Source organism: Spea bombifrons, chromosome 11, assembly GCF_027358695.1.
Source record: "Spea bombifrons isolate aSpeBom1 chromosome 11, aSpeBom1.2.pri, whole genome shotgun sequence".
Lineage (NCBI taxonomy): Eukaryota > Metazoa > Chordata > Amphibia > Anura > Pelobatidae > Spea > Spea bombifrons.
This window is the reverse complement of record NC_071097.1, coordinates 268,973-289,731: the sequence shown is the minus strand read 5'-3', so window position 1 is coordinate 289,731 and position 20,759 is coordinate 268,973. Positions and strand designations below refer to the sequence as shown.

Here is a 20,759-nt window from a genome sequence, read left to right as displayed (position 1 = left end):
CAACCCCATGTACTCTCTCGGGAAGAAGCTCTACCTGAACGCAGGTAAATCGCTGGGAGCCGACGGGATCCACCCAAAGGTGTTAGAGCTTCGGAGGGTCCGGGCAGAACCGTTCCCGGATTTATTTAACCAATCGCTGCTAGCAGGGATAGTTCTAGAAGACTGGAAACTGGCGAGTGTAGAACCGCTTCAGATCTGAGGAGCCAGGGTTCTGCAGTAGCTTCAGACAGTCAAACGTCCCTGACCCCCCCCCCCACGCTATTGGAGAACGCCTGTTACACTACCCTGTGAGTGACCCTAGTTGAGTAAGCGGCCTCTCTGTAGAAGCGTGTTACGAGGTAGTGACAGCCGTGAGAGGAGTCTCTCGCTCGCTGACCAGAGTTTCAATGAGTTCCAACAAAGAGAGAGATCAATCAGAAGAGAGCCAGGTACCTGGTTGGGTGAGAGATGTGGTCGCAGCGGGGGACGGAAGGGGGTAACCAGTCCTGAGTTTCTCCATCGCAGCACATATTAACTGCCCTCCTGCCACCTACCCCTGGCTCACCTTTCTCAGCCTTACCCCTGCTGTAGTGTTTACACAGAGTTACGCGGCTCGTGTATGATGTCTAGACCGGCCTGAGACCTCTGAGCTCAGGCACTGCAATCAACCTGCAGGTCAATGGAGCCCAGCTTACTAATCACTGTGATCAGTAAAATATTTTTAAAAATCTATAAAAATAGAGAAAAGTTAAAAAAAAAAATATTTTTGTAATATTAGACATAATGCTCCAGTGATGTCATCATGACATCATAAATGGAACCATCCAGTTCCAAGAAAATGTATAAAATATGTGCAAATTTTTTTTTTTTGTAAATAAAATAAAACTCCTAAAATTAGTGCTGTGTCTTACAAAAAAAATCTGGCGTGAGAAGGGTTAAAATACCCCGGGGTGGGGGGGTCTAGTTTTCACATATATGGTCTGATGGGGTAAACGGAACCGATGGCTTCAAAGGCGTCCCACGCCGGGGGGCGGAACGCGGCGCTCAGTCATGCGAAGCGGGTGCTGCTGATCGGTCGGAGACCAGCCGGGAAATAACAGGTTGCCATATAGTGAGAACGGCGGCTGGCACCTCATATCTTTCCTGTCAGTGATTGGCTGCTCTGAGAACAGAGTGGGCGGGGCACTCATATCCAGGCATTAAGGGAGCCACCTGTCATCACTCTGAGCCAGCCAGGTGTGGCTGTGCATGACAGGAGTTGTATTAATAATAATAATAATATGAGCCATCCTTCCTGTGGGTTTCTCTGCAGTGCCAGGACTCCTGGTAGAGCTGTGAGGGGGGCTTGCCTGAAACAAAGATGGCCGTATTGTGCACTCATTTTCCGTGACATCACATCCGCCCACAGTCGTGTAACTCCGGCCATTTCTGTGTTGGCTGTGGGAGGAGCATGCGCAGTGCAGACCATTGTCAGGAAGAGACTTCAGTAACCAGGACGCCCAGAGGTAGTGGCTACAGGGCTGGGATCCGCTGTTGGGGCCCAAAGGTAGGAATTACAGGGTTGGGACACCCTTAGGAGATGAGAGTTAGTGGGTTCAGGGCTGGGGCACCCTGGGTGTGGAGCTGAGGTGGTGAGTACAGGGCTGGGACTCCCTGGGTGTGGAGCTGAGGTAGTGAGTACAGGGATGGGGCACCCTGGGAGTGGAGCTGAGGTAGTGAGTACAGGGATGGGACACCAGGATTGTGATTTTCTAGATCCGTCTCCCCTCCGACTCCTCTGTTACCCAATTAACCTGTAAGAGTCATTTAACCCCTTAAGGACCGGGCTGTTATTCTCTGTTGTAACATTTCTGCGCTGATCATGTTTTATGTACTGAACCCACACAAGTTATATATCATTCATCAAATCATCTAATTTACTATAAAAAAAAAAGGTTATTACCGTATTCGCTCGATTATAAGATGAGGTTTTTCAGAGCAAGTCCCCTCGTCTTATAATCGGATCTCCAATAGACGTCTGACTCCAAGACTAAGATCCAGATCCCTCGCAGCGCTGCAGGGACCCGGATCCTCCTCTCCGGCAGCCGGTGAATGCCTGTGCGATGCAGACAACCTCTGCTGCTGCCGCCGGGGCTTCTATGACAGAGCGCCGGCGTCACATGACCTTCCAGTGCTCAGTCATAGAAGCCCCGGTGGAAGTGCCAGATATAGGGGATATAAGGCATATCTGGGGGGCAGGTTGGCAAATAAAAGGGGGGGGGACAAAACATTTTTTGGGGATTTTTTTCAATCTTAGTTTTTATTAAATATGACACTTTTTTACATGAATTAATATTTTACTAATTAAACTTTTTTCTTAAATTAATATTGCATTTTTGGGGGATTATACTGTATATGGGGGAAAACACATATCTTATTTGGAAAAAAAATTCCTTATCTAAAAAACGGACCCCCCCCCACGCAAAATACATTCTAATATCTGTCCTGAGTTTAGAAATAGCATATGTTTTTATTTTGGGGGTTTTATGTCCACCCCCCCCCCCAGGTTTTAGGGTAATTGTAAAAGTAGCGGTTTATTACCACATTGGCTCGATTATAAAACAACCCCCAAAATGTGAATATTAATTTAGGAAAAAAGGAAAAAGCCTGAATATAAGACGACCCTACAGGGAAAACGTTTTACCAGTAAATATTAATTCATAAAAACTATGATTTTATTTCCTTTTATTTGCCACTCTGCCCCCAGAAATGCCGTATACACCTATATGCCACTCTGCCTCCCTGATATTCCTTTTAACCCCCTATATGCCACTCTGCCTCCCTGATATTCCTTTTAACCCCCTATATGCCACTCTGCCTCCCTGATATTCCTTTTAACCCCCTATATGCCACTCTGCCTCCCTGATATTCCTTTTAACCCCCTATATGCCACTCTGCCTCCCTGATATTCCTTTTAACCCCCTATATGCCACTCTGCCTCCCTGATATTCCTTTTAACCCCCTATATGCCACTCTGCCTCCCTGATATTCCTTTTAACCCCCTATATGCCACTCTGCCTCCCTGATATTCCTTTTAACCCCCTGTATGCCACTCTGCCTCCCTGATATTCCTTTTAACCCCCTATATGCCACTCTGCCTCCCTGATATTCCTTTTAACCCCCTGTATGCCACTCTGCCTCACTGATATTCCTTTTAACCCTATATATGCCACTCTGCCTCCAGAAAACCATTGAAACCCCCACCACCACTTACCAGCGCATCCCTGTAATTGTGACCCACGCTTTAGACTCCCTGGTGTCTCGTGGGGCAGCCAGTGGAGGTTCGTGCGATGCAGACCTCTGCTGCTGCTGGCCAGTACTTCTGCCGGGGCTTCTGTGACGGAGCACCGGCATCACATGACCTTCAGGTGCTCCATCATAGCAGCGGAGGTTGTATGTGCGCATCCCGCAAACGTTCACCGGCTGCCGGAGAGGAGGATCCGGGCCCCTGCAGCGCTGGTCAGACCTCCAAAAATATGAGGCTCCGAGTGCGCTGTGGATACAGACGGCTCCTATAGATTAACCAGTTGTATGAGTGGGTTGGTCCCCACGCCGGCCTCTGTATATTACTGTCTCTTCCCGGAGGCGGATTCTCTTTTAATACAGGATAAGGGTTTTCTGGCTCTGTTGGCAGCTGCTTGAGAATATAGACGGCTGGAAAGTCTTTAATCGGCGTGAACTTCCAGATCCTTCTCCATAGTAGATTTCCCCAGTAAGTGTCCGTTCAGCTTATAACGATCCCGCTTACTTTCCTCCCCCAAATGCAGAATCTGACATTTATCTATGTGGAAACGCGGCCGCCATTTTACTTCCCAGTCTTCTATTTCATCCAAACCCTGCTGCAGGGAGATGACGGACGATTCTGATTTAATTTCCTTCCGTAGTTTGGTTTCATCTGTTAAATATCTAGATATCGCTCTCCGGGCCCTGTTCCCGATCTCTGATAATTAAACTGAAAAGAATGAATAGAAAATGACCCCCATTACCAGAAACGCTGTCCAATTCTCTGTGTTTTAAATAATATATAAACATGATTATTTGATTATTTTTTTCTTTCTTTCATTCTAGGAGTATAAATATACCGACTATTCTGACCACGTAGATGGAAGATCTTCTCCTGCGTCATCTCTCTCATCATCGAGTCTGAAGAAACAAATACAATCACAAGGAAAATCCTGAAACGATCCGTAACGAGGAGTTTGGGGATAAAAGTGCCGCCACTCGCAGCCGAGGAACCCCAATCTCTGGGGGATAAAGTGTTTAGTGAGCAAAATAGAAACATTCATAGAAATTTGAGGTTCTGGATACTTTGGATCCAATCTCGGCCGTACAGAAATGGATCAAACAGAGAAAACCTTTCCGTGTTCCGAGTGCGGGAAACAATTCACACAAAAAAGATATCTGAAAATACACGAGAGAATTCACACTGGGGACAAACCGTATGCGTGTTCCGTGTGCGGGAAACGTTTCACCACACTGGGACATCGTAGCAGACACGAGAAAATCCACGCAGGGGAGAAACAAACTGCGTGTTCGGAATGTGGGAAATATTTCGCTACAAAGCGGAACCTTAATATAAATGAAAGTTTCCGTGATGAGGGAAACCCTTTCACATGTCCTGAATGTTTTGCCACGTTACACGAGCAACATCACACAGGAGGGAAGCCGTTCGCGTGTTCAGAATGCGGAAAATGTTTTAACGCGAAATTAAAGCTCAATCGACATGTGAGAACTCACAAAGGAACAAAGCCGTTTACGTGTTCTGAATGCGGGAAATGTTTTACCAGAAAGTCAGAGCTCACCGTACACGAGAGATATCACGTAGGCGAGAAACCGTTCGCATGTTCGGAATGTGGAAAGTGTTTCTATACAAAGCAGCATCTGAAGGAGCACGAACAATGTCACGCGGGAGGGAAGCCGTTCGCGTGTTCAGAATGCGAGAAATGTTTCAGCACAAAGTCCCACCTGAGCACGCACGAGCGAACTCACACGGGAGAGAAGCCGTTCGGGTGCCCCGAGTGCGGAAAATGTTTCACCACAAAGTCAAAGCTTCAAATACACGAGCGCTGTCACACGGGAGAGAAACCTTTTGCGTGTTCAGAATGCGGGAAATGTTTTTATAGAAAGTCGCATCTCAGGCAGCACGAGCGATATCACACGGGAGAGAAGCCGTTCGCGTGTTCCGAATGCGGAAGATGTTTCAGCACAAGGTCAGGGTTCAACGAACATCTGAGAACTCACACGGGAGAGAAGCCGTTTGGGTGTTCGGAATGCGCAAAATGTTTCACCACAAAGTCACAGCTTAGCAGACATGTACAAATTCACATTGGAGAGATGTCGTTTGCGTGTTCTGAATGCGGAAAATGTTTTAACACGATCACGTACCTGAATAGACACGAGAAAAAGCATGTTTCCATAGAGAAATATAACAGATGAGCAAGTTCACGCATAAAGGAAGCTTTTGTGATACAGGAACTCGCATGGGGGAAATAAACTCTAGTCTGTGGTGTCCCGAATGAGTAAAGAGCGCACGTTGGTGCACAGGAGATCCTTCACGCGGAAGTATCTCTATCATTAACGGAGCCGGTCCTGGTGGAACAGAAGCATCTACAACGCAAGACTTTACGTACAGAGAAAGCGGGAACGCTGACACAAAGACCGTCGTAGATGGTAAAAATAAGGGTGCAGCCGGCCCTGGAGACCATGAGATTAAAAAAGTTACCTTAATAAAAAATGTATTGGTGTCAGCGATTCAGTGATAAAAGAGAGAACCGGGGAATAAAAATATTTTAATTCAATGCGCACGTAATAAATATATACAAAAAAAACAAGTGTAAAATAATAAATGAAAGGACCATCCGAAGACAGAGGGCCTCCTGGCAAAGTGAACTGCAGAGCGTCAGGATTCCAGCAAGAGATCCTCTTCCATTCAGTGAGTTAGAGAGTGGTTTGATGTGAGGGACTTTTGGTGAAGGAGAGATAGTGGTACCGTCGACAGTGATAGGAAGGTCAGAGAGTTAGAGGGAGGGATTAGAAGGAGCTCAGTCTTAGACATGTTTATCTTGAGGTGGTGAGAGGCCATCCAGGAAGAGATGTCAGATAGGCAGCTGCTGATCTGAGAGAGACAGATGCAGGGAGATTGGGAGCGGAGAGATAGAGTTGTGTCGTCTGCGTAGAGGTGATATTTGAAGCCAAAGCTGTCGATGAGTTTTCCAAGTGAGGACCCGGGACAGAGTGAGGAGAATAGTAGAGGACCCGGGACAGAGCCCCGAGGCACTCCAACGAACAGGCATTGAAGAGGAGAAGTCGCCAGCAAAAGACACAGAGAATTTCCTCCAGACACACTCAGCAGATTGGTTTATAATGAGGGTTACTTCGACATAAGAGGGGACTGGACCGGCAGGTAAGGAGTCCCGAACATACCCCCATGAGTCCCCGGCATTAAAAGGTTACCGTGACATTTCTGCCCCTTCGCAAGGAGACTAATACAGGTGGAGACCCCAACCTCCATGCAGGTCTTTGGCCAGCAAAGCCCACCCGACAAAGAGTCACTATGTCGTGGTGATCCCGAGGGAGCGGCATCAATCCTGGGGTACCAATGGAGAACTCAGGGCCCGAAGCGCTCCCAGCACTGACGGGGATGAACGGCGCGCTTCCAGCACGGAAGTCAGAAGCCGCCTGAACAGCACGGTAAAGGAACAAAGCTTCCCGGGAACCAGGAGACTCTCTTTGATTTAGGGACTGGCCAGGGGAATCCGGGACACGTGGTCACTTTAAGCCCAACATGCGATGTAATAGAGATCATACAGAAGACTCCCAGGTTTTGCTCCCAGTATGTGATGGGTGATCTCCCTGCTTGAATGCAGGTGACTCAATAAATACAAGTCAGGGTTTCCATGACGACCGCTATTACAGCCACTGCATAGAATCTGCACGATGGGTTATTAAAAGGTTAATATTTCAGGGGGGCAGCTCACCGAGAAACTTCCTAGATCTGTTAATATGATGATAGCCCCGGGGCTGACGGGGCCCCAAACCTCATACTCCCCAAAACCACGGCACGAAAATCATGTGACGTACAAAAAATACCTTTCTTACCCCAGCAGTCCCGTGACACCTGCTAGTTGGGTGCTATAGGAGGGAGCGAGGAGTCTGCACATTCAGTAAAGATGATACCTTTATCAGCCTACTGACTGAATTAGATTGCAAGCTTTCATTACCACGTAAGTCTCTTCTTCAGTAGTAATGAAAACATGCAATTTTCTTCTCAAAAAAACCTATTGTCTTCACCAAATTATCGTTCCGCGTGTGATGTGACCCAACGGGTCTGTGTTTCAGACAGGAAAAGACCCCCCCCGCCTCAGGTGGTTTCTCCCACGATTCTGAGGGGAATAGGCCGCGTCGACCATGTTTTCCGGGCCACGTATTACAGTAAGAACTCCCACCGTTGACACGGGACCACCCCCTGACGTCAGTAGGCGGTCCTGGCCGCGTCCCGCGGGGGAAGGCTCCGAGTAGCGGGAGCCCAGAGGTTCCCAGATATGCTTATTGTTGGCGGCCACCGTCTGTGACCGGGGTAACTAACTGAAAACACCCCCTGCGGGGCGAGCGGAGCAAGCATGATGCTTTAATAAACAAATCAATCCACCAATCACATCCAGCGCTTTCCTGTCAGTGATTGGCTGCTCTGAGAACAGAGTGGGCAGAGCACTGTAATATCCATGCATTAAAGAAGCCAACTCTCATCACTCTGAGCCGACCAGCTGTGCATGGAGTTGTATTAATAACAATAATAATATGAGCCATCCTTCCTGTGGGGTTCCTCCGCTGTGCCAGGACTCCTGGTAGAGCTGTGAGGGGAATTTGCCTGAACCAAAGATGGCCGCCCCGTGCACTCACTTCCCGTTACATCACATCCGCCCATAGTCGTGTTACGTCGGTCATTTCCCTGCTGGCTGTGGGAGGATCATGCGCAGTGCAGATCATTGCCCGGAAGTGACTTGAGTAACCAGGACGCCCAGAGGTAGTGGCTACAGGGCCGGGATCCGCTGTAGGAGTCCACAGGTAAGACCTACAGGTTTGGGAATCCCTTATGAGCGGAGAGGTAGTGGGTACAGGACTGGGGCACCCTGGGTGTGGAGCTGAGAGGTAGTGGGTAAAGGGTTGGGGCACCCTGGGTGTGGAGCTGAGGTAGTAGGTACAGGGCTGGTGCACCCTGGGTGTGGAGCTGAGAGATAGTGGGTACAGTGCTGGGGCACCCTGGTTGTGGAGCTGAGAGGTAGTGGGTACAGTGCTGGTTGTGGAGCTGAGAGGTAGTGGGTACAGGGCTGGGGCACCATGGGTGTGGAGCTGAGAGGTAGTGGGTACAGTGCTGGGGCACCCTGGTTGTGGAGCTGAGAGGGTAGTGGGTACAGTGCTGGGGCACCCTGGTTGTGGAGCTGAGAGGTAGTGGGTACAGTGCTGGGGCACCCTGGTTGTGGAGCTGAGAGGTAGTGGGTACAGTGCTGGGGCACCCTGGTTGTGGAGCTGAGAGGTAGTGGGTACAGTGCTGGGGCACCCTGGTTGTGGGGCTGAGAGGTAGTGGGTACAGTGCTGGGGCACCCTGGTTGTGGAGCTGAGAGGTAGTGGGTACAGTGCTGGGGCACCCTGGTTGTGGAGCTGAGAGGTAGTGTGTACAGGGCTGGGGCACCCTGGTTGTGGAGCTGAGAGGGTAGCAGGTACAGTGCTGGGGCACCCTGGTTGTGGAGCTGAGAGGGTAGTGGGTACAGTGCTGGGGCACCCTGGTTGTGGAGCTGAGAGGGTAGGGGGTACAGTGCTGGGGCACCCTGGTTGTGGAGCTGAGAGGGTAGGGGGTACAGTGCTGGGGCACCCTGGTTGTGGAGCTGAGAGGTAGTGGGGACTGGGAAGGCGTTACAGATACCTCATGTCCCGGATTCCCCAGGCCAGTCCCTGAATTATTATTACTTGTATATCGCCGTCATACTCCGCAGCGCAGTACAATATATCCAGTGCTTGCAATAGGATCCACCCTCGTGGATTCTTCCTGTTTCGTTGCATTACATCCCGTAACTAAGTAGATTTTTGTTTGGATTTCATGTAACGGACACAGAAAATAGTCCGAATCGGTGAAATGACGAAAATAACTTTTCTTTAACAAAATTCTAAAGAAAAAAATAAAAAGGTTAAAGCGTTGCATTAAGAATGTATCTCCCCTCCCCCGCTACGCAGCCCCGACATAACATCCGCTGCAAGCGATTACCTTCACAATGTATACCTGTGTGCCGTCTGTCACATGACCTCAGTGTGTAAACACCAGAGTCTGCAGTCCCCCCAGTAAGTGGCCCCTGAGGAGCTCCCACACAGCTCGGGACGGGGGGGGTACACAATTATGGAGACGTACAGATTGGGGATCACAGGGCCCGCAGTCGGATGTATGGGCAGTGTATGTGTATACGTGTGTGTGTGTGTAAGTTTTTTTCTTTAAACAAAGCACCAAAAAAAACATGCTGCCACTCTGTCCCCCCCCCCCCGAGATATGCTGCCACTGTCCCCCCCCCCGAGATATGCTGCCACTGTCCCCCCCCCCGAGATATGCTGCCACTCTGCCCCCCCCCGACTTACCGGAGCAGACTCCCGGGTGTCTTGCGGGGCCGGCGGGGGACATCTATGCAATACGCGTATGCAACTTCCGGTGCCGGTACCGGAAGTTGCATACGCGTATTGCGTAGATGTCTCCCGCCGGCCCCGCAAGACACCCGGGAGTCTGCTCCGGTAAGTCGGGGGTGGGCAGAGGTAAAACGCATCGTGCGGACCGTCCCCGTGGGAAGTGCTGGCAGGGGAGGCTGTCTGAGCGTATCAGACAGTAGGATACAGGTCCCCTGCACTGCTGCGGGGGATCTGTATCCTAACCCCGCTGCCTGCCCGGCGCCCGGGACTGCATGTCCCGGGCGTCGGGCGCTAGACCCCGAATATAGACCGCACCCCCACTTTAAAGACTTAAAGTGGGGGGAAAAAGTGCGGCCTATATTCGAGCCAATACGGTATATGTGTGTGTGTGTAAGGGCAGTGTATGTGTATATATATGTGTGTGTGTGTGTAAGGGCAGTGTATGTGTATATATATGTGTGTGTGTGTAAGGGCAGTGTGTGTGTGTAAGGGCAGTGTATGTGTGTAAGGGCAGTGTATGTGTGTAAGGGCAGTGTATGTGTGTGTGTAAGGGCAGTGTGTATATGTGTGTGTAAGGGCAGTGTATATATATGTGTGTGTAAGGGCAGTGTATATGTATATATGTTTGTGTTACTGTGGGCAGTATATGTGTATATATGTGTGTGTAAGGGCAGTGTATGTTATTATTATCTTTTATTTATATAGTGCCAACAGTTTACGCAGCGCTTAATACAATACATAAATTCAAGGGATATGACAAGACAAGAATTGACAGACTAAGACAAACCGATACATTTGGTGGAGAGAGCCCTGCTCGCAAGCTTACAATCTAGAGGGAAAATGGGGTGCTAAACATAAGGCATAGAGAAAGGGTGAGAGGTAGTGTGGGGGGTATCAGTGACGGGTGAGAGGTAGTGTGGTGGTTGTATCGATGACAAGGAAATTCTAGCAGCTAAGATGGTGAGGCTTCTCTGAAGAAGTGGGTTTTTAGATGTTTCTTGAATGTCGGGAGGGAGGGTGAATTCTGAAGGTTCCTTGGGAGCAGATTCCAGAGATATGGGGCAGCTCGAGTGAAATCTTGTAGACGGGAAAAGGAAGAGGTGATGAGTGAGGAGGAGAGCCTTAGCCCATGGGAGGAACGTAGGGATCGAGTAGGAGAGTATTTGCTAATGAGGTCAGAAATGTACGGAGGAGCAGTATTATGGATGGCCTTATATGTCAGTACCAGGATCTTAAATTTAATTCTAAAGGTAATTGGGAGCCAGTGGAGGGATTCACAGAGGGGGGAAGCAGAAGAGGAGCGACGTGCAAGGAAGATGAGCCTAGCAGCGGCACTAAGGATAGACTGTAGTGGAGAGAGTCGAGACAGTGGAGTGCCAACCAGAAGAGTGTTGCAGTAGTCAAGACGGGAAATGATAAGTGAATGAACCAGAGTTTTTGTGGATTCTTGGGTGAGGAATGGGCGGATACGAGAGATGTTTTTTAGGTGCAGGCGGCAGGATCTGGCGAGGGACTGAATGTGAGGGATGAAGGAGAGGTTTGAGTCAAGGATGACCCCAAGGCATCGGGCCTGGTTAGTAGGAGAGATAGTTGTGTTGTTAATGGTGTATATATATATAATGTGTGTGTGTGTGTAGTAAGGGCAGTGTATGTGTGTATATATGTGTGTGTGTAGTAAGGGCAGTGTATGTATGTATATATATGTGTGTGTGTGTGTGTAAGGGCAGTGTATGTGTATATATATGTGTGTGTGTAAGGGCAGTGTATGTGTATAAGGGCAGTGTATGTATGTATGTGTGTGTGTGTGTGTGTAAGGGCAGTGTATGTGTATATATGTGTGTGTGTGTAAGGGCAGTGTATGTGTGTATATAATATATATATATATATATATATATATATAATATGTTTGTGTGTAAGGGCAGTGTATGTGTATATATATGTGTGCGTCATGGTGGAACAGAAGCATCTACAACATTCTACACTCGCGTACACAACGCCGTACACACTAACACTACACTCTTATACACATGCACACACTGGCTTACACCATGATATATAATAACCCGCTCTAACCCTATGCACACATATACACTGACATTATACATGTATACACTCCTATACACATACATACAGTAATGCACCACGCATGACAGCCTACCGGATTCACAGTGGTAGCCCTGGCCAGTTTTTACCCCCTTGTCCCACAAAAAACCCTGGCCAAGCCCTGTGTTAGAATATTGGGGAAGAGTGCGGCAGCTGCAGTTGAATGTGGATAAATGTGAAATAACGCACTTGGGATGTACAATCGGGGGGAGCCTCTGCTGTCAGCAACAGTAGAGGAGAGGAGCTTGGGGGTTAATTGTTTCTGAGGGGTCCCCACGCCGGCCTCTGTATATTACCGTCTCTTCCCGGAGACGGATTCTCTTTTAATACAGGATAAGGGTTTTCTGGCTCTGTCTGGCAGCTGCTTGAGAATATAGACGGCTGGAAAGTCTTTAATCGGCGTGAACTTCCAGATCCTTCTCCATAGTAGATTTCCCCAGTAAGTGGCCGTTCAGCTTATAACGATCCCGCTTACTTTCCTCCCCCAATCTGACATTTATCTATGTGGAAACGCGGCCGCCATTTTACTTCCCAGTCTTCTATTTCATCCAAACCCTGCTGCAGGGAGATGACGGCCGATTCTGATTTAATTTCCTTCCTTAGTTTGGTTTCATCTGTTAAATATCTAGATATCGCTCTCCGGGCCCTGTTCCCGATCTCTGATAAACTGAAAAGAATGAATAGAAAATGACCCCCATTACCAGAAACTCTGTCTTTTCACCAATTCTCTGTGTTTTAAATAATATATAAACATGTTTTCAAATTATTTCATTTGATTTTTTTTGTTTGTTTTTAGGGAGTGTAAATATACCGAATAAACAGACATTCCGAGCACAAAGATGGACGATCTTCTCATGCATCATCTCTCTCCCTTTACATGTTCTGAAGGTGGAAAAAACTTTGCCGTGAAGTCAGAGCTTACTGTTCATGAGCAACATCACACGGGAGAGAAGCCGTTCGCGTGTTCGGAATGCGGAAAATGTTTCACCACAAAGTCAGGGCTCAATAAGCATGTGAGAATTCACACGGGGGAGAAACCGTTTACGTGTTCTGAATGCGGGAAATGCTTTCCCAAAAAGTCAGACCTCACCGTGCATGAGAGATATCACGTAGGCGAGAAACCGTTCGCGTGTCTGGAATGCGGAAAATGCTTTTATACAAAGCAGCATCTCAAGGAGCACGAGCGATGTCACACGGGAGAGAAGCCCTTTGCGTGTTTAGAATGCGGGAAATGTTTCAGCACAAAGTCACGCCTGAGTACACACGTGCGAATTCACACGGGAGAGAAGCCATTTGGGTGCCCGGAATGTGAAAAGTCTTTTTATAAAAAGCAGCATCTGAAGGAGCACGAGCGATGTCACACGGGAGAGAAGCCGTTCGCGTGTTCCGAATGCGAAAAAAGCTTTAGCACCAAGTCCCACCTGAGTAGACATCTGAGAATCCACACAGGAGAGAAGCCATTCGGGTGCCCCGAGTGCGGAAAATGTTTCACCACGAAGTCAAAGCTTCAGATACACCAGCGCTGTCACACGGGAGAGAAACCCTTTACGTGTTCGAAGTGCGGGAAATGTTTTTGCAGAAGATCACATCTCAGGCGGCACGAGCGATGTCACACGGGAGAGAAGCCGTTCGCGTGTTCAGAATGCGGAAGATGTTTCAGCACGAAGTCGGGGGTCAACGAACATCTGAGAACTCACACGGGAGAGAAGCCGTTTGGGTGTTCGGAATGCGCAAAATGTTTCACCACAAAGTCACAGCTTAACAGGCATGTAGAAAGTCACGCGGGAGGGATGTTCTTTGCGTGTTCTGAATGCGGAAAATGTTTTAACACGATCACGTACCTGAATAGACACGAGAAAACGCACCTTGGAATGGGACAATTTCCATAGAGAAATGTAACGGAGATGAGCAAATTCCCACATAAAGGAAAGAAAACCCGTCCGTGGTACAAATAATCGCTTTGTGACATCTGCGTGTGACATCATTCACGCTGAAGCATTTGTTGGATATAAACAAGGGCGAGGAGGTTCCTGTACTTCTATCATTAACAAAGCCCGTCATGGTGGAACAGAAGTAAGGTCGTCAAAGATGGACAAAATAAGGGTGCAGCCGGACCTAATGACCATGACATAATAAAGTGACCATCACAGGAACCTTCACAACGGCCAAGACCTATTAACATCTCTGTCCTGAGACACGCGTTCCAACGCAGACGCTTGGACTGAGGCAGGCTAGATGAAGAATGAGATGCCTACCTGAAGCTGGGTGAGGTACAGAAGAACGCATAAAAAAAATGGCTGCAGAACCACGTCTTAGACAACGGAGCCCAGACTGAGGCCAGACATATCCAACGCTTTGTTTTTTTTACATTTCTGCATTTTTAATTATTTTACAAATCTCCATAACTTAACCAATATAAACTGTTATCGTATCTCTTGATGCTCTTGTCCTATGATGTGACGATAAGGACATTATGATCGGGGTTGAGTATATGAGGATTATTACACATGGACGAGTATTTTTTTAAATCATAGCGCATGGTCAGATCTGAATTGATTTTCTGACCCGTAGATTTTGTTAGGAGAAGCGATAGCTGAATAAAAATAACATTTACGCCGCGAGGAGGTCGGCCGTTCTCTGCATGGTTGGGTCTCGTCCTGAAAGAACCGGATTTTTCACAATCCCGTCGGAGCTCACATCGCGGTCGGAATGAAAAGTCACGAGAATCAGTTATTTGTTACATTTCCTAATTACTATAATTCATACTCTGTGTCGATTTGAGGAATAGGAAGACGACGTTGGGCCCGAGGTGCTCTTTGTGTGCTGCAGGTTTTTGTTTCACAGTCATTTAAGTTTTTCCATTTTTAAATAACTTTCTTTTTTGTAAAATAGTAAATAGCTCTTTGCAAAATGTAACTTTGTATGATTTTTTTGTTTTTAAACTGGAAGGTATGCAGAATCTGATCAGTTAGATATTTGGGGGTCGAAGGAGGCAATTGTGAGAGGGATCAGATAATATATACAGGGGTTGGGGTTGCCCCATTTACTGTACACCGGGACGTTTCACAGCAGGGGAAAGCCAGACCACGTCACCAGGGCGCAATGTTGGTGCCGGGGTATGTTTGCCATCAGCCATTCTTTTGCTGGCAAAGGAGGCAATCGGGCACAATACGAGCAGTCTTGCGCGAACGCTCGCACCTCCTTCGTCATAGAAGGCTCCAAGCATTTACGTGTGCAAAGTACCCCCGAGTGACCGGAAACTGGAGAGGCACGGCCCGGAGCCAGAACATCTTAATGGTATGGGAATGGTACGAAAAGTCTGTAGGCTGAAGGCGACGAGGAGCGTCGGAAGGGTTGGAGCTGTTAAATACGAGTGATTCATGACTGCGAAAGGGTGACCGCAATACGATCACAAGACATAACTGAGTCTACAGCAGTAGAGGCGAGAATAGATTGGCGAGAGAGGGCATCGGCCTTCGCATTCTTAGAGCCAGGGCGATAGGTGATGATGAAACTAAAACTAGGAGAGTACCCATCTCACCCAACATGGATTTAAATGATTTGCAGATTCCAAATGCAATAAGTTCTTATGATCGGTTATGATGTTGGTTTCTGGTGCCCCCTCCAAAAAGCATCCAACCTCCAAAGCATCCGCTTCAAGAATAAAGGCTCTCGTGGTTTGTTCTGCAGTTATAAGGGGAATTGGCCGCGCCAGCCATGTTTTCCGGGCCGCGTGTCACATGTTTCTGAGCCCTGCAGGGTGTGGGGGGTAAAATTGGGTAACTTTTTGCCCCACACCCTGCAGGGGCCAGAAGTTTATACAGACCAGCCAATGATACGCATACCTGCAAACTCCTAAGGTAGAGAGCACTGACTAGAGGAGCCCAGAAGTACAGGCATGGGGAGTTACCAAAGGTAGTGGGTGTCACGCCTATTTGTGTAGTACATACACGGACTTAGTACCTGGTAGAGATGGTACGGCCAGTCTCAGCACGAGATGTGTTCATTTGATTGTGTAGAAGTGTGATGTAGAAGGTTTTACAACATTAATTCCTCTTTTGAAGTTGGGACTCCAACCTGGTCCCTCTGCAGGGTGTGAAATGTTACAGAGGAGGTGCTTCTAAGTAAAGCTTAAATGTAAACGGACCGAGTAATCCACCATGTCTGGATCCCCTCATAGATACTGGATACTGGTATCCCTTCCCTCCGCTTATACCACCTCTGTGCCGGAAACTTTAGATGAACCGTGATCTATTCTATTCTATTTCTAGGGGCCAAGATCTAATTTTGAGTAAGTCGCCATCTTTACTTTACCCTCCAAGTGAGAAGTCGGGTTTTCTGTTAATTTCTCCTGTTTATTTTCGTCTGTTTGGTGTAAATAATCAGATTATCATATATAACATCACTGAAAACTATCAAACTCAACATAGGACACTGAGGTTCCTGCAGATCACCCGCAGGGTATGGGTCCCTGTAGCGCTGCGGGGGATCTGGATCTTAGTCTTATAGGCAGGCCTCTATTTAAGATGACGTCAAATACAAGACAAGGGATATTTCTCAGAGCATTTGCTAAAAAACCTCGTCTTAGAATCGAGCAAATACGGTAATTGTTTTTTCTTAAATTTATGCACTTTTTTTTTTTATCCACTTAGAGATACTGGCCGTTACGGAAGCATCCAGAGTTCTTGGACGTGGCTCTAGCCGTTCTTCTTCCGGTTTCTCTCGGTTCCTTGGTGTTCCTCACCTGTACCGCAGTCTGCTAGAGGTGGGCACGCTGTTCTTCTATCCGGCTCTCCTACGTCGGCTTTAGTCTCTGCTAGATATGCAAGGAAGGACATTTCTTGGTGTGGCGCCATTTTTATCATCTCATCAGCACCACGTATGCTTTTTACAGACCCATGTCCCTTATGTCTGTGTCGGCGAGAACATTCTTCTCCACCATGTGTTATAGAGAGAGAAATTCCAAGAAATGTCCTTACCTCTACCCTACAACTACTTTGTCTCCGAGTGGTTTACTCATGTGGACAGGTTCCCCCGCGAGAGTCCCCGTGCCTTATAAAGGGATTATCTGTATTAAACCAGAGTGTGCATTCTTATCATGGAAACGCGTCTCGTGCGGATTCGCCCGTCTCTATTACCCCCCTCATTCAGAGCACGCAAACGGCGTGCATTCTCACGTGTCTGTGCAGGAGCGCCTTTGCGGTAAAACACCTCCCGCACTCGACACACGCGAACGGCTTCTCCCCCGTGTGAAACTTCACGTGTTTCTTCAGCTGCGTCTTTGTGTGAAAGCGTAATCCGCACTCAGAGCAGGCGAACGGTTTCTCCCCGGTGTGAGTTCTCCTGTGTGCGGTGAGTGAAGGCCGTGTAGTGAAACATTGCCCGCACTCAGAACACACAAACGGCTTCTCTCCGCTGTGACATTGCTCATGCTTGCCGAGTAGCGACTTGGTGGAAAAGCATTTTCCGCATTGGGAACACGCAAACGGTCTCTCTCCCGTGTGAAATCTCAAGTGCCTAACCAGCTCGGTTTTCGAGGTGAAGCACTTCTCGCATTCAGAACACGCAAACGGCTTCTCCCCCGTGTGCATCCGCTCGTGTCTGGTCAGGTGCGTCTTTGTGTTAAAGCGTTTTGCGCACGCGGGGCACGAGAACGGCTTCTCGCCGGTGTGCAGCTTCTCGTGCCTGTTGAGTTGCACCTTCGCGTGGAAACCTATGCCGCACTCGGAACAGATAAACGGTTTCTCCCCAGTGTGAGTCCTGTGATGTATGGTGAGGGAAGACTTCTTACTGAAGCGCCTCCCGCATTCCGAACACGTGTAGGGTTTCTCTCCCGTGTGACTCAGTTCGTGCTTGTTCCGGTTCCCCTTTGTATAGAAGCACTTCCCGCATTTGGAACACGCAAACGGTCTCTCTCCCGTGTGAATTCTCTCGTGTCTGCTGAGCTCCGACGGTGTGGCAAACCACCGGTCGCATCCAGGACACGCCAACAGGTTCTCTCCCGTGTGAAATCTCTCATGTCTAATAAGCTCCGGTTGGGTGATAAAACATTTTCCGCATTCAAGACAGGCGAACGGTTTCTCCCCACTGTGCTTCTTCTCGTGATTATCGAGCGCGATCTTGGTGGGAAGGCCTTTCCCGCATTCAGGGCAGGAAAACGGCCACACGTTCTTGTGGAACTTCTCGTGGACGCGGAGGCAATCTTTTCTGGCGAATCGCTTCCCGCACTCCGCACAGGCGTACGGCTTCTCCCCGGTGTGGACCCGCTCGTGCCGGATCAGTTCCGACTTGGAGACGAAGCCTCTCCCGCAGCCGGGACACGTAAAGGGCTTCTCTCCCGTGTGAAAGCGCTCGTGTTTTGTCAGCTGCCGCTTGGTAGCGAAACATTTGGCGCACTGAGAACACGGGAAGGGTCGCTCTCCCGTGTGAAGCCTCAGATGTATCCGGAGGGTGGTTTTTCTGGTTACGCGTTTCCCGCATTCAGGACACGAGAAGGGCTTCTCCGCTGTCTGCCCGTCCATGTGAGAACGACGAGGAAAGGTTCAGACTCACGAGTAAAGCGATTGGGAATCCTCCCTTTCATTTAGCGGCCTTCCCTGGGAGGAGCAGCAGCTCTCGGAATCCCAAATACGCTCTGTGTGTAGTTTTGGGGATTTCCTTGCGTTTTGGGAATCCTTGAGGAGAATTTCCATCCCGCGGATTTATACGCCTTGAACTCTATATATATATATATATATATATATATATATAAAAAAAAAAGTAAAGAACAACAACGTTAGCATCCCAAAAATATATATTATTCATCCTTCCATGAATTCATGTTAAAGCAGTCATAAGCGCTTCAAAGCGAGTGTAATCACAGGATAACACTATCCTCCCACCTGTCCTGCCCCCCCCCCGGGGCAAATAGAAGAAAGAAAGCGTCACACGAGGCGAGGAAAGCTGTGACAGCTAGAGTGTGTGATTGTAAGTTTATGGTGTTACAGTGTGTGTGTGTGTGTACGTTTATGGCGTTACAGTGTGTGTGTGTGTGTGTGTCAGTAAATGGTGTTTGTGTGTGAGCGTATAGTGTTATTAATATGGTGGAACGGTGTGTGTGCGATGTTAGATTGTTGGGTGTGAGGCTCACAATCTGCACGAGAGATACTACCCCCAGATACCCCATATATACCCAACACAGCACAGCAACTGCCCCTGTAACTAAACTACCCCCAGATACACCATATATACCCCACACAGCACAGCAACTGCCCCCTGTAACTAAACTACCCCCAGATACCCCATATATATCCCACACGGCACAGCAACACCACCCTGTAACTAAACTACCCCCAGATACCCCATATATACCCCACACAGCACAGCAACTGCCCCCTGTAACTAACCTATCCCCCAGATACACCATATATACCCTACACAGCACAGCAACTACCCTCAGATACACCATATATACCCCAGACAGCACAGCAACTGCCCCCTGTAACTAAACTACCCCCATATACACCCCACATGGCACAGCAACTGCCCCTGTAACTAAACTACCCCCCAGATACCCCATATATACCCCACACAGCACAGCAACTGCCCCCTGTAATTTGGAATCTAAACTACCCCCCAGATACACCATATATACCCCACACAGCAACTGCCCCTTGTAACTAAACTACCCCCCAGATACCCCATATATACCCCACACAGCACAGCAACTGCCCCTGTAACTAAACTACCCCCCAGATACCCCATATATACCCCCACACAGCAACTGCCCCCTGTAACTAAACTACCCCCCCAGATCTTACCCCCGGGGCAGCTGTCCGACCCCCGGCCTCCACACTGAGCCTGTTCCCAAGATCTGCACCCAGGAAGGGAAGAGAAACCAGGAAGAAATTCTTGTTTTGCGGCTCCTTTTACTTCATCACTTCCTGCCAGAAGCAGCCGGGGACGTCATCTCCTGCTTCCCATTACGACCGCCGGCAGCTCACAGTGTGCAGTGATTTGCATTCGTTTTTTTCCCGGTTGCTGGGTAACAGTTGCTAGGTGACGGGGGGGGAGTGCAGGACCAGCTGGATGAAGCTGAAAGAAATGTAATTCTGTGTGTGTAGCAAGTGACCTATTACATCACACACATAACTGCCCCCTGTAACTAAACTACCCTCCCACCAGATACCCCATATATACCCCACACAGCAACTGCCCCCTGTAACTAAACTACCCTCCCACCAGATACCCCATATATACCCCACACCACACAGCACAGCAACTGCCCCCTGTAACTAATATATAAATATATATATATATTTATATGTGTGTGTTCATGGCAAGGTGTGTGTAAGGACAGTGTATGTGTGTGTTTATGGACAGGTGCGTGTAAAGCCAGTGTGTATAGACAGGCGTGTGTAAGGGCAGTGTATGTGTATATGTGTGGGTGTAAGGGCAGTGTGTGTGTGTGAATATGTATGTTTATGTGCAGGTGTGTGTAAGGGCAGTGTGTGTGTATATGTATGTTTATGTGCAGGTGTGTGTAAGGCCAGTGTGCGTGTATATGTGTGTTTAGGGTCAGGTGTGTGTAAGGGTCCTGGGAGGAAGGCTGTTGCTGCTGTTGACTACTCTCCCAATGATTCCGGTGATAAATATGAAGATATAGTTTACATGCAAATTAATATTTACTTGTGACAGAATGAGCTGTCATACAGGGCCCCAAGGTAGACATAGATGGCTCCAGCCTGGCTGCATAACAAACATGGCTCAGGCAGGAACTCCATTGTGTTAACAAATCCCATTAACAGGATTACTGCCAGGAGGAGATTCAGTAGCCAAAGGGGATTAAAGGTTGGGTCGTCTACATGTACCTGCTTATTAATGTTAATTCAATTAAGTGGATATATAAGGCTATGTTTTACAACAATAAAACGTTCCATTTGTTCTTCACAATCATGGTGGTCGTGACTACTTTTGTGATCTAAGACAAAGAT

General features: G+C 48.3%; 2 protein-coding genes across 3 annotated transcripts; one reads left to right on the top strand and one right to left on the bottom strand.

Annotated features, from left to right (window-relative positions):
* The first annotated feature begins 1,438 nt into the window (after window positions 1-1,438).
* Window positions 1,439-13,743, top strand: LOC128469175 (gastrula zinc finger protein XlCGF17.1-like). 2 transcript variants are annotated; one of them, XM_053451011.1, is made up of 3 exons: window positions 1,439-1,525; window positions 4,087-5,290; window positions 12,676-13,743. In XM_053451011.1, exons 2-3 carry the CDS (start codon window positions 4,354-4,356, stop codon window positions 13,674-13,676), a joined length of 1,938 nt encoding a protein of 645 aa, XP_053306986.1. In that variant the 5' UTR covers window positions 1,439-1,525; window positions 4,087-4,353; the 3' UTR covers window positions 13,677-13,743. The 2 variants fall into 2 exon arrangements, with proteins under 2 accessions (XP_053306986.1, XP_053306985.1); XM_053451010.1 differs by lacking the exons at window positions 1,439-1,525; window positions 4,087-5,290 and adding an exon at window positions 7,977-8,082 and having other exon boundaries at window positions 12,584-13,743.
* A 3,191-nt stretch (window positions 13,744-16,934) lies between these two features.
* Window positions 16,935-18,308, bottom strand: LOC128469248 (gastrula zinc finger protein XlCGF26.1-like). The gene has a single exon (XM_053451076.1). The coding sequence runs from the start codon at window positions 18,306-18,308 to the stop codon at window positions 16,935-16,937; it is 1,374 nt and encodes a 457-aa protein (XP_053307051.1).
* Window positions 18,309-20,759: the final 2,451 nt, after the last annotated feature.